Genomic DNA, 13,679 nt, shown 5'->3' with positions numbered 1-13,679 from the left:
GGTCAGAGACAATGACAAATTCCAGAGACCCAGCTGGTTCTCCCACATGTCTGAAGGCCAAGGGCTCCCTCTAGTTGTCGGTTCCTGAGATGGGAAATGGAGTCAAGTGTCCTGGACTGTTGGTCTTCCTGTTCTGGGCCCCACCTCCTCCCAGGCCCTGCACCCCACACAGGGGCACTCGGAGAACAGGAGCATGTGCCCCAGAGCTCGGAGCCCCCAGGAAGCTCTGCAGAAGCCCGACAGCGAGCCCTTCTCTAGTCCTGGGCCGCCTCCTGAGCAGCCCATCACCCTGCCCTGCTCATTAGGCCTGGCCATAAGGGACACAACAGCCAGGCTGGTCTGTGGCAGGCATGATGTGGAGGCCTAGGGCGAGGCTCTAGTGCTGGTGAGGACAGCAGCAAGGCCTGCCCTGTGCCCAGTGGCCCACAGAGGAGGGACCACATCCCTGCTTGGTCTCACTGCATCCCAACACATGGGGTCCTAGCACGCCCCCCGTGGACTTGATTCTCAGAATAACAGCTCATGGGATAGCTGTGTCTGGGGGATCCCAACACCTGAGTCCGGGACGGGGTCACTGCCAAGTGCGGTGCTGGGTTCAAGCCTCTTCCAGGTTCAGACCTGGGAACTGTATCAGACCGCCACATGGACTGCCTGCAGTGAAGTCAGGGGAGGGTCCCTGTGGAGCTGTCCCACCTGAGTGAGACCATCAGCCACCTTCACTGGACACGGGAGACCCCTGGGCCCGATCTCTGAGGTGGGGAGGGAGACGCCAGCAGGGTTGGTATGAGCCCCCAGCAGGCCTGGGCCAGAGGTCACCCCTCCCTTCGGAATTCAATCCACCCTGCTCTCGGGGGTCAAACCAGGGGGATTGTGGCCCTGGGAGGCCCTCGGCCCCGCCCATGTCACACTCACACAGCAAAGACGCGGGAGGGGAGTGGAAGAGGAGCAAGATGCAGATGCAGAGAGACCACTGAGGGACAGGTCACATCACAGACAACTGACACCGTGTGACATGTTTTTAAAGACATGGTACCCGCAGGGACAGATGCACGCAAGTCTCATACATGGCTCATCGGGCACCCAGGGGATCGGAAGCTGGGCCCCACACACCATGTCTAAGGTCCTGTCTTGTGTCCAGCGCCACCGCAGGTCCCTGGGCCATGCTCAGGCAGATGCCCAGCGCCCCGCCTCTTCCCGCCGGTGCCTCCTGCGGCCTTCAGAGTTCATTGTGGCGAGCTCTGGAGATGCGGCCTGACAGATCCTGTAAATGCTTCTTCACCTGAAAACAACAGCCCAGTGTCAGCCCAGCGGCCACCTGCCCGACATCACTAGACACACGGTCTTAGAAGGGACCCCAGCGCCTCGCTTTTCTTGATCGGCAAGTCTGCCATCCGGAAACAGGAAATCAACCATGAAAGCTGCTTCTCGCAACTAGACCACCACTACCCACTAAAAACACTGCAGGTGATGCGGGCAGAAAGGAGAGACGTTTTCCACCCCAGACCCTCACAGAGGCAGAGAACAGAGAAGTCACCTGGCTGGGCCCCTCCAGGAACCGCCCAGCGCACCAGCCCCATGGAGCCCAGAGTCCCATACACGTGCATTTCCGCCATGGTAATGAGGCAGAGACCACCCTGTGCCCGCCCCTGCCCATCACAGCCGGATTCCCCTCTGCAGGTTCCTGCCCGCAGCGGCACTCTGGAGCCAACCTCCCAGCGGGCTGCTTGCCTCCTCCCCGACAGGCAGCCAGGTGGGCCCGGACCCCATGCCCCTCCCCTGGGTCAAGACCCCCTTGGCTCACTCAAGTTTCACGTGTTTGGATGACTGGTCCATCCCTGTGACTCCAGAGTGAGATGCACGAGAGGATCCCTCCTCCCTTGCTCTAAGATGACCCACCTCATCTGCTTCCGGATTGTACTGTGCGTCCTTTGGCCCCTCCAAGCATCCCCGCTGCCCTGCTGCTTCTTTCTCCCATGGGGGCCAACCCCGTTTCTATGCCTGGATGGGCACCTGCTTTGTGGGTTACCGCGAACAGCCTGACCAGCCCTGGAGTGACTCCATCCTGTTCAAGCCACCTGCTGCTGCCCTGGGACGGTCCCCATTCCCACAAGAGAAAACACGGCCTGTGCACACACCTCACAGGATTCTCAGGCGACTGTCGTCCTGGGCACACGCAGGCGTGCCAAAGCCATTGCCTCACGTGCACACCCTGTGCAGGGTCACCAGGCCAAAGGACAAGCCAGGGACACAGGGGTCCCACAGCTCTACATGACCACCTGCCGCCAGCAGGGGAGGGATTGGCACACATTGCGGGGCCAGGGGACACCCCAAGGCACACGCACCTTGTAGCCCAGCTCCTTGGTCTTCTCCTCCAGCACGGCGTACTTCTCCTTGTTCCGGCTCACGTGCTCTGGGTCCCCAAAGCTCTCCACGTGTTTCAGTTTCTGGTGAGAGATTTCCAGCTGCTTCTGATAGTGGTTGTGCTTCTCGATTTTGGCTTCAAAGTGCTTAAGCTCTTCCTAGAATGTTTAAACAGATAAATGTCCCCCCAGTGGACTCTTCGTGCTGCTCTGGGGTCCCCAGTCGACCTCCCCACCCCCTCAGGACCTGGGCAGCCGCGGCACACCTAGGGCTGGGTGCCAGAGCTCAGTGCGGGAAGCCGGGCACTGCCCCCTCTGAGGGGACACACCCCGAGCCCCTCAATGTGCCCCCTGCCTGGGACAGCTCCAGGTGCCATCCCTGCTGCTCCCTGACAAGGCAGCAGTGCACATGGACACAAAGAGAGCGCCCCAACCCACCAGAGATGCCATCACGAGTGGACAGCCTTCATGGGGCCCCCGCCCACATTTGGCACCCGGGCCTGCCGCCGCCCCTTGGTGAACCTGATCCCCTCTCGCCCTGAGCCCACATCCAGCCTGACACTGGACTGGGACTTCAGCCACAACCACACTGCTCTGTCCTCTCTGCTGTCCCCATGGCCTTGTGTCCCACCAGCTGCAGCCACCACCTCACCGCGGCTCTGTGACAGGGCCCTTTCTGCCCCACCCCACCCCAGCCACCAGCTAGGTGCTCTTGGATTGGTCTCGCTGGCCGGCCCCCGACAGCCCGGTCTTGGCTGAGCAGTGACCTCGTCCAGACTGCCAGTGGGCCTAAGTGGGCTGCCTGGGGACCACAAGGGCTGACAACATGCGTCCCTGTGAACTGGGCTGAGCTCCCGGCGGAGGCTGACACAGGGACCTCTGCTGGACAGTCACCGATGTCCCTGCTGTGTCTCCTTAGTGTCCTGCCTCTCCTGCCTGCCAGTGATCCCTCAGAGGCCCCTGTCCCCACCACTACACAGCTATCCCCTTTCCTACCCTCTCCCTGCCCCTGTGACCGTGGGCCCCGTGGTACGTGCGCACAGCAGTGGCCTCCAGGACCCACATGGCAGAATGACCTCTCCCTCCACAGGCCCCAGCTGGAACCCCCATGGCAGGCTCCCCCAGCCAAGAGGGGCCTCTTGCCCACACCCTTCTGACCTGACCCACTGGCCTGTAGTGGCCTGGTTACAGCACAACCCCCAGGAGGTGACACTCCAGCAACTCAAAGGCCCTTCCCTCCAGGGCCGCTACAGAAGCCCACGTAGACTCTGTTCTCGACCTGTGTGCTTCTACCTCAGCTGTCCGTCCTTACACCCAGCATATCAAAGCTGAGCAGACGGCCCCGGGGCCAGACCCTCCATCCACCAGAGGCCAGCACCGTCCACAGAGATGTGGGTACAGTGGTGCCCCACAGCCGCCAACCAGCATGGCAAAGGGATGCAGGACATAAGGAAAAAGGCCCAAGAACATGCCAGTCTGCCACTCACACCACGGTTCAGAGTCTTTTCCACATTAGTACAAAGTGCGACAACAGGAGTTGCCAAACAACGCAAGGTGGCGTCACCAGCACCTTCCTTACCCGGAAGGACTCCAGCTCCTTCTCAGTGAAGTTGGAGGACTTGGCCAGGTCCCACAGATCGATCACTCGGGGCTCCTCAAACTCTGCAGTAAAGCAAAAGCAGTTCTAGTGATTGTGTGGCGGCTCCTGTTGACACCCAGGGGCAGATGATACCACGAGTGTGAGCATCTGGACACACATACACAGGGACATGCTGTGTGTTTGCACGCACACGTGTGGGTGTCCAGTGCCGTCTGGAAGCAAATGGAGGGCTGTTCTCATGCACGCTCAGTCCGCGGCTCTAGGCATCACTGGAACCTGGCCCTGGCGACACTCTCGCTGGCCTGCACCTTTGAGAGGGAGGGGCCCAGTGGCAGAGCCCCTCGCTGGGGGAGGGGTGCTGGGAACCAGTAGCTGTCAGGGTTCCTTGGGGCCTCTGGGCCAGGACTGTGTCAATCTACCCACAGTTCCAGGTTGAGGTTTAAGCCACTGCTTGTCCTTCTGGCTCCAAAGTGAAGCAAAGCACACGGAAAGGACCTGTTGACGTTGGCTAGCACTCCCGAGCAGACGCCGTGACAGTGCCCACCTGGGCCACTCACCCCTCCTCCCTCCCCAGAGGAGACTGGGGAGCAGGCTGGTCAGAGCTGCCCCCCACCCCGCAGGCATGCCGCCAGATGCTGCACCCCCTCCTTCCACTGACCCCTTCCTGCCTAGGGACCTCAAGAGGTTCATAGAGAATGTCTGGAAGGATATGGCAGACCACTGGAGAGACAGGAGCTGACTGGGTGTGGATCCCGGGAGGGGATAGTTCGGATAGGGAGGGGATAGGGGCAGCAGTCAGCCCCCACTCCAGGTCTCCTGACCTGCTGCGTCCCTAGCAGAAGCACCTGCTGTGCTCCCGCTCTGCACGCTCAGGCTGGAGACCATGTGAGCGCTCAGGAAGCCTGAGAAGGGGGGCAGCCTTGCGCAGTGTTCCCCAATACCTTCACAGGCCTTGGGCGGGAGCAGGGCAGATAGCGGCCCACCACAGGGGGCCTGGACTGCGTCACGGATGGCATGGGACACACGGCGATGATGCCTGAGTGCAGGGAGCATGCCATGCACTCACCGGTCTCGGTGCCATAGCCCTGGTAGCTGACTTTGCGCAGGCGGTCGTACGCCTGGTTGATGCCCCGCAGCCGGTCCTTGAGCTCCGCGTGTTTGCTGTGCAGCACGTCTTCCTTGACGCGGCTCACGTCCAACGGGCTGATGACGTTTTCCTGGATTTCTGCATGAGACCGGCGCCGAGAGGGGTGGCTGTGAGCTGACGCCGGGGACCCCGCCTGCTGCAGCAGAAATGCCCCGGGCCGACCCGAGACCCCATGCCCCCACGCCCAGCTTGCTGACGTCCCCAGGGGTGACACCACATGCTGGGGTGGCATCTGCGTCTGTGCAGGAAGGGCAGCCACGGCGACCTGTGACCCATGTCCCTGTGTCTGACCAGCATGCTCACGTCGTCAGAGGTGCCCCAATGAGCCCGATGGGGGAGTCCCACCCATGGACCGGGTGCACAGGAAGAGAGGGCACACCCCCAGGGCTGCCTGCAGGAGGGCGGGGCGGGGACACCTTCGGTCCTGCTCAGCGTCTCCAGCAGGACGTTGTATTCGTGCACTTTCTCCTTGTGGTGTTGGAACTCCCGCCACAGCTTGGCCAGCTCCTCACTGGAGAACTTCCCTGATGTCTTCGCCTGGGGGAAGTGAACACACTGGGAGCCAGCCCATGCCCTGGGGTGACCCCTCCAGGCCGCACGCCGGGACTCCATGGGGGCTGCTGCTGAGCTCTCCTCGTATTGGGCAGGACCCTCGCTCCCGTATTCTTGCTTGATGACCCTTCAACTACAGGGCGAAGCAGGACCCGTCACCAGGCTCCACGGAGAGGTGACAGCCATCAAAGAGTGGGAGCTGCAGGATCCCCAAGGAGGTGGGGCGGGCCCTCTTGGGAAGGATCTCAGGCCAGTCTCCACGTGGTCATCCACTTGCCCTGTGGGGCTGTGTGGTGACTCACAAAGAACGCAGTCCTGGGGCTCAGCCTGGTGGCCACGGGGCACTCTCCACAGTGGACCCGCCCTCCCTGCTGCTGCAGCCTCTCCCCTTAGACCAAGAACGATGGGCTGGTGTGCAAATTCTGATTCTAATTCAGTGTGGTCCAGACAGAACCTGCACAGGAGCTGGGAGATTAAGGGCTGTGGAGCGAGTGACTCACTGCGGCCGTATCAAGCCATTGTCTGCCCGCACCCACCCGGGCTTTGTACCCAACAGGAGCCCAGCCCCCATACACCCGCCCCATGAGCACGCCTTTCCGAATCAGACAGCACATAGGCTCTGACTCCAAAACCAAGTGGACACCGTACAACACGTGGCCCATGGGCTGCCGTACGCCTTGCCGTTTGCAGATAGCCCAGCCAGTTCTGGTCCTTTGAGGCTCTGACAGCGCCCGCCGCACACGATTCCTTCTCCGAGGGGGCAAGCGTCCTCCCGGGAAGGCAGGGAAGCCCCACAGGAGGGGCCCCAACCACAGAAAAGCAGCCTTGGGGTTCCAAGAAGAAACCCCCACCCCTCAAGATCCCCCTGGAAACAGGCTCCTAAGCAGAAGCAGCCTCTAGCAGCCCCCTTAAGCCTAAACGCTAGGGTACAGGTCTTGGGGCCCAGAGGAAGCACCTAGGGTACCTTGTGCCACAGCTTCTCCAGCCTGGGGTCCTCCAGGCTGTCCTCCTCGGTGGGGTCACTGAGGGAGTTGCTGCTCACAGCCCGGGCGTCCTTTCTCCCATCCAGGCCATACTTGGCCAGGATCACTAGGAGAGACATGGGAGGCATTACTCCAATCCCGGCCACACCTGCCGGACTTCCCAGTCTGCACTGCACGCACAGGAACAGTCCCAGGGAGGGGGAGCAGGAAGGGCAGAGGGATAGCGAGGTTGTCGGGCTGGGCCTGGCCCCAGCCTTCCAAGTCTGCTGCCACACGGGACCCCTCCGAGGGCAAATCACACACGTCTCAGGGTGCGTTCACCAGCCTGGAAGGCTGAAGGTTCTAGATTCCAGCCGTTGGGGTTCAGCGTGAACTGGAGCCAGAAACAAACACTCCAGTGGAAGGGGCCCCACAAGCGCAAGCCTAGCTTTGCTGCTCTCACTGAGGATGCTGGGCCCGGCACAAGGGCAGCTGGCCCAGACAGCAGAGCAGATAGAGCATGACCCATCCTGAGACAGAGGCCTCTCTGTCAAAACTGGCCCGGACACGGCAGACCAGACGCGGTTTGCTCCCCACGGGGCTGGTGCATAGCAGGGGCACGGCCCTACTTACACCTGGGTCCTCCCTTTCACGTTTCGGTCCTGGCCTGACCACCGCACTGCACTCTGTGGTCCCCTCAGTGTGGCTCAGCCTTGTCAATGGTCCTGGGGTAGGGAAGCTGAGGAGATGGGGAGGGTACAGGCCACATTCTGGAGACAGCCAGCTGCCCAGTGAGGGATGAATGCTCAAGAGGGTCTGCTGTGGCCCTCCAGCTTCCCAGTCTCCAGAGTCTTTTGCCACATGACCCTGGCACCCAGGAAGCACAAAACAGAGGGCTCCACTCGGAACCCAGACTCAGACATTGGGCTGGAAGGCAGGCCCGGGAGGACATGGGCTGGTGGTGGGAGACCAGGGAGGGAGATGGGAGCTGGCTGACCTCTCTACACCCTCGTGCTCCTCTCGGTCTTGGCCCCGGGCCATCCACTGGGGACTGGTTCTCTCCAGAAAGGAGGACATACCAAGGATTCCAGGTCTTTCCAGAGCCTTCTTTCCTCAGGGGTAACTCCAGGTCAGGCTCCTGTCCTGGCCTTCTGGAGTAGCCCCCAAGCATTCCAGCTGGGAGCAATGATCCCGCATCTCCGTGCACCTGACCCTTCTGCTACCCCGTCCTGTTTGTCATGTGTCTCATCACATTCTAGAATGAGGCCGTATGAGACGGCAGTAGACCTACGCCTTCACCCAGAAGCAGGTCCACACAACATGGCCTGAAGACCTTGGAGGTATCTCGTGAGGTCTAACGGTGAGGGACGAAGGGTGGCTGGGGCGACGTCAGCAGCTGAGTCAGAGAACCCAGGGTTAACCCTGCTGGGCTCAGTCATGGACACTCACTCACCCTCTCTCAGCATCCATCGTCTGTCTAGGCCTGGGGACAAGTGCCTCCCGGAGGCCTGTGTGGATGGACAGCATGTGGACTCAGGATCACAGACGACGCTCACTCCACGTGGTGCCACGTCTGAGGAAGCCCTTGTCTGGCTCCGTGAACGTGCGGGATGGTGGCTGGGCTACGAGGCGGACTCCAGGTCCGGCCACACCTGGGGCCACCTAGCCATGGCTACTCCAGCCCCATCGGGGGGCTCTGCAGGGAGCTACAGCAGGCTTGGACGGATGAGGGTGTGCTTGCATCCCCAGGCAGGGGGGTGGCAGGCCGGGACGCCAGCAGGCAGGTCGGGGACGTGACTTCTGCCCTCTGCTCTTCACTACAGGATGATGGCAAGGGCAGTCAGTGTGGGAGTGGCCCCGAGACACAGCTGACGCGGAGGGTACGGGGGCACCTGGGCAGTAAGCTCGGGGTTCTGCCCTGCGCCTGGAGTATGCCACAGGCGGGAGGCGGAGAAGGGGGCTTGAGACGCCTCTCCGTCCTGAGGACGCGTGTCTTTTGCATCCTTGGGGGTTGGGCAGACTAGTTGCTCTGTCTTGAATACCCACAGTAACAAGCAGCTCACTACTTCCCATCTCCACACATTCCACTCTGTTAGAAAGTTATTTCATTACAGATGATGTGAAATCTGCTTTCCCATGAATTTATAGACCCTGGGAACATCTCCACTGTCTCCTCCAGGGGACCACGGGCAGCGGGGTGGCCCCAGCCCCACTTCTGCGCCAAGCAGCTGCAGGGCCCTGAGCACTGTGTGTTACTGCACGAAGGTACCCCTGTCCTGACTCGCCTCCATTGGCCAAGGGCCTCCCCAAATGGCCTGGCCGCCGTGGCCGCGGCTGGTGGCTCCTCAGAAGTGAGCCGTGGCACAGGCAGCAGGTGGGCAGCCCCGCTTGACTCCTGCCACAAACCGCGCTGCATCCACCGCGGGGCCACAGGGCCGAGAACGCATCCCCCCTGCCGCACTGAATAGGGAAGAAAGCTACCGCTGAGGTTGCGCTTGAGTTTGGCCTGCTTCTCTCCATCTTCGTCCAGGCCCTCAGCTTTCAGCTTCTTCCAGGCGAATTCGTCCCTTTCTTGCATCTTCAGATCCGCATGGAGCTCGGACAGCTTCACAGGGGAAAGCTGAAGCTAGGATCGAGAGCAGACAACGCTGACAACCAGCCCCAAGACGAGTCAATAGCACCACCTGGGAGATGGAGACCCCAACGGAGGGGTGACTAGGAGACCAGCAGGGGGACGCAGGGTCCTGGCAGGTCAAAACCCACATGTGTTCCCGGGAGAGCCCTTGGCGGCCTGCCCCGCTGCAAGGTTGTGGGGAGCCCGCTCTCGAGCCTCGCTGGAAGAGCTCCCCGGCCGGGCATGGTCTAGAAATGCCACGTCTGCAAGGGGTTGCCCGCCAACAGTGGCCTGAACCTGGCTGCCAGCTCCTCTCTCTGAGCCCACCTAAGGCCACAGGGCCGGCTCCCACACTGGGATGTCCCACCAGCCACCTGGACCCCAGTGACACTCGTGGGGCCCCGGGTATTGGGGTGTGAAGATGGAAGGACGTGAAAGCTGAGCATGGGAGGAAACCATCACCTTCTCCTTGTGTCATGTAAGTACAATAAAAAATAAATCACGATGATCAGAGGACAGTGGACTAAATTATGGCAAACTTCCGCATTAAGAAAAGATCAGTCTGTGAACCTCCCTGACAGATGCCCCACCCACAAGGGACTGGCTAATGACACAATGACAAAAGGCTCTAAGTGCAGCACCCCCCCGCCCCCCACTGCCTTCAGGCCAGAAAGAGACCTGCACTTGTCTTAGGTGGCCTAAGGCTCTGGACGCAAGCCTGAGGCCCAGAGTGGCCAAGAGACTGGGCCCTGCTCCTGCCTTTCCTGCTGACTGCTGTCAGCTCAGCCCAGACCAACAGAAGTGCTTCAAGCTGGTCCCTCAGACCAGAACATTCCACCAGTCTTCATGTGGCTGGACCTGCTGGCGCTCCCCAGACACCCAGAGATACCACGGTGGGCTGCTGGACAAGCTACAAGACAGAGCAGCCCCGTCACCCACACGGGCTGGGGAGACTGCGGCCAACATGCTTTTTCAGCTACAAGGGTCATAGTGGTGACCCTGCCTAGCTCCGGTTAGGCCTCTCAGGAGATGCCCAGAAAATGTGGGCCCCGTCCTTCATCAGCTTGAAAACTAGCCAGGGAAAGTTCCTCAGGAGTAAAAAGATGGCACCAAATAAACAGCAGGGCCTAGGGCGGGAAACTCTCCTAAGGCTCTAAAAGTTTCTTCGATCTTGCTGCATGGGGCTGCTCCCTCCTTTGCTGGCTCTCTGGCTCTCCTGGGGCAGGCATTTGTCTCACAGTGTTCCAGCTCCTACTCCCTCTCCCGAGCCCCAAACCCTTCCTTTCGAAGCCTCCTGCGTGTCCCCACCTAGATGCCTTAGGCTCGTCAAGGGGCACGCAGGCTGACACAGTCCCACCCCACCTGTCCTCCCAGGCTGTGTGCTAGGCCCCACTGTTGCCTGGATGCCCCCCATGGGCACTCTCAGGAGAACACCAGGACTCTGGGGAGGCTGGAGCCACAGCTTCACCTGACCTGTGGGATCCCCGGGGCAGAACTGGACAGTGGTTTGGGGCATGCGGATTTTCCAGGAAGGGCAGATAGGGCACTGGGTGGTGCGCAGCTGAAGGGCAGGCCCTCAGTCTGCCCAGGACACCAAGGCATCCAAGGGATCTATCCTCTGTAAGCCTGGGGCCTGTCTGCACCGAGAGCCACAGCCACGGCCAGGGAGGGCCTGGCTCCCAGCTCTCCCCTCTCTGGTTAGTGCGACACTGCACTGGCTCCTGTGTCCCTCTTGGGGACTCAGTGTTCTCTGCCTGCCAGCTAGTTCCACCATGGGGGGACAGATCTGAGGACCTCAGGGCAACGTTCCCACTCACCTCTTACTTTCTTAGCTGTCCACCTCCCCAGGGCCTTGGCGGGATATCAACATGACAGCCAGTCAGGAGCCCCAGAGCTGCAGACTCGGCCCACTGTGTGACGGTCTCAGGCCCTGTGAGTCGCTGCTTCTCACATCTGAAGCCCCTGGGGGTCTAGTTACCCGGGGCCTCTCTCAAACATCAGCCCTTTTGCCGAAATGCAGACACCGGTGGGCTCAGCACAGCTGCCACCTGCAGTGGCAACACCCGGACACAGGGGCGGTCAGGTCCCATCGAGAAAGAGGCAAAGATAGCTCCGGGCAAACACTCAGCACTCCCTCTCTGGACTTCTTCAATCTCTTCCAGTTAAACGTTAATGCCTCACAGGAAGAGGACTAGCCAGCAGAACTCAAATGCAGAGCAGAGTCTGTTCAATGTTAAACAGTCAGGTAAAGCATCAAGAATGAAGAGACAAGCAAACACACAGGAAGAAAGCCTCCTCCAAAACAAGGGCCATGTTCACGGCCCACACATGTCGATGGTTTCCCAGGTGGATACTTCGCATCAAACTCACCAAGATGAACGTACTAACTATTCAGTTTTTATACGTCAATCGTATCTAAGCAAAGCGGTGAAACAATCCCTGGGAACCAGGCTCCACTCAATCCTCTGCCTCAGCCACGGCTCTGCACTCAGGCAGAGCGACTGCGCACAATTTCAGGAGGCTGGCCCCCAGGCGGACACTGGGGAGTTCCCTGGGAGACCGTAAGGTCGAGGCCTCTACATGGGAGCAGTCTTACCTCTACGCGGCAAGGCAGCACCAAGGACAGAACAGGACAGGACCCCGCCCTGCCCTTCCTAAGTCCTACCCGCAGCAAAGGAACGAGGCCCACAGAGAACAAGGGAAACACAGTCTCCCCTCCTCTTCCCGCCCTCCCACCTCCCAGGACAACACCTCAACACATTCCAATGACAAGGTCAGGAGAAGAACCCGACAGGAGCTTGGAGCTCAAAGAACTGGGTGTGTGAACGCTGTGCACTGGCGCTCTGTGAGCCAGCTCAGGACATGTCCCCAGCCCTGTCCTGTGCCCCCCACCGGAACACCAGAACACGAGGCAGGGCACAGCGGCCAGGGACCATCAGTGTGCACGTGGGCACCACCCCCAGAGGCTCGGCTTCACTCAACTCCCAAAGCTCTGAGAACAGCTCTTGCTTCCCCGCTGCTCAGCAGCCTTGAGACACTGACGATGTCATGATTTCACAAGACCCACAGGACCAGGCAGAAGGAGCCCTGGTTCCCGTTTGGCCTACAGCTCTCCAAAGCACTTCCATCAAAGAGGAACCAGATGTCACAGAAAGTCAAGACACCAAATGGAAGAACTCCACAGTACTTCCCGGGTCCCCACTGGGGTCTCACAAGACCAGGAGTGAGTTTCAGAGCCTTCTCAAAGGACCCCCAACCCTAACCATGGCATCTGCATACCAAGGCAAGAATCACGGGGCCAGCCTGAGCTGTGACCCCCGAGTAGAGGAGACCCAAGCCCCTCGGGTCCCCAGAACGAGAGACAGGAAAGCACCAGGCCCTGCAAAGCCCCAGGACTAAAGGAGACCCAGGCCCCATCACCCTGCAGATAGAAGACGCCCGACCCCCGCTGGCCCCCGTGGCCCCAGGAGACAGGGGACACCCCTTCCCCGGGGTCACAGGAGACAGAGGATGCCCCGGAGCCCCGCTACCCAGGACGCCCGCCCCGCCCCCACCCCTCGCGGTCACAGGAGACGCGGACGCCCCGGCCCGCGGGGTCACGGGAGGCCCCGGCCGCCGCTCACCCGCTGGGCCTTCTCCCACAGCTGGTTGAGCTTCTCCATGCGGAACTCCCCGCCGGGGGAGTTCGGGGACTCGCGCTTCGGCGGCAACTCGGGCTCATTCTTCTCCCGCGAGTATTTGCCGCCGTGGCCCGCCGCCGGCCAGGGCCCGAGCAGCAACAGCAGCAACAGGAGCAGCAGCAGTAGCAGCTGCGGCTGCGGGAGCCCGCGCGGCCCCGCTCCTACCCTCTGCGTCGCCATCTTTCTCCTCCGGCCGCGGAGACCCCGCGCCTCAGGCCGAAGGGGCCCCGCCCCACCGCGCGTCGGCCCCGCCTCTCCGCGCGGCCTCCTGGGAGTTGTAGTCCCTCTCCGCGCGGGTTGCCCGAGCGAAGCGGCTGGGGGACTACGAGGCCCGCGAAGCCCTGCGGAGGCACGTGAGGCGTTTCCAAGGCAACCACGCCGCGGCCTCGAGCGCGGAGTGCGCTGGGGCTGCCCTTTTTGGGGTTGCGAGGTTGAGTGAAGACCCCTCCCGGACTCTGGGATGGTCGGAGAGGTCCCCCTCCCCTCTGCTTCCAGGGAAGAGTAAACAGTTCCGGAACCCCGACGATTCTCAGATGGTTCCGGTGTCAGCGGCAGTGATGGGAGCCTTTCTTGTTCCTGTGGGTTGCGGGCAGGTGGCCCCTGCTAGGCACTCCTTCCCTTGACAGGGGAAGACAAGCTGAGTGCCCGCGGTTCCAGGAGTCTGGGCTTTCTCACTCTCGCCCCGCGGAAGCTTTTCCCGGGGACTGGGGTGGGGGCTGGGGGCTGCACCCTTATGGTGTCTTTGAACCATCTCCCTACACTTC

At 61.2% G+C, this 13,679-nt stretch overlaps 1 protein-coding gene across 1 annotated transcript; it reads right to left on the bottom strand.

Annotated features, from left to right (window-relative positions):
* Window positions 1-1,100: 1,100 nt before the first annotated feature.
* LRPAP1 (LDL receptor related protein associated protein 1) lies at window positions 1,101-13,110 on the bottom strand. The gene is made up of 8 exons (XM_032855812.1): window positions 12,859-13,110; window positions 9,103-9,247; window positions 6,624-6,748; window positions 5,524-5,644; window positions 5,027-5,185; window positions 3,940-4,022; window positions 2,343-2,519; window positions 1,101-1,279 (listed from the first exon to the last, which is right to left on the bottom strand). Exons 1-8 carry the CDS (start codon window positions 13,093-13,095, stop codon window positions 1,217-1,219), a joined length of 1,110 nt encoding a protein of 369 aa, XP_032711703.1. The 5' UTR covers window positions 13,096-13,110; the 3' UTR covers window positions 1,101-1,216.
* Between the last annotated feature and the right edge of the window lie 569 nt (window positions 13,111-13,679).

This window comes from Lontra canadensis, unplaced genomic scaffold (assembly GCF_010015895.1).
Source record: "Lontra canadensis isolate GAN:19392208 unplaced genomic scaffold, GSC_riverotter_1.0 scaffold1, whole genome shotgun sequence".
NCBI lineage: Eukaryota > Metazoa > Chordata > Mammalia > Carnivora > Mustelidae > Lontra > Lontra canadensis.
Note: the sequence above shows the minus strand (reverse complement) of the source record. Positions and strands in the feature narration are given on the sequence as shown.

Bases quoted from the DNA above. Each gene is read 5' to 3' on its own strand.
- LRPAP1 (XM_032855812.1), bottom strand. From the start codon at position 13,095: ATGGCGACGCAGAGGGTAGGAGCGGGGCCGCGCGGGCTCCCGCAGCCG. The intron at 9,248-12,858 runs GTGAGCGGCGGC...TCTCGATCCTAG, and splicing joins TGTGGGAGAAGGCCCAGCGG to CTTCAGCTTTCCCCTGTGAA. The intron at 5,186-5,523 runs GTGTCCCCGCCC...GGTCTCATGCAG, and splicing joins GACGCTGAGCAGGACCGAAG to AAATCCAGGAAAACGTCATC.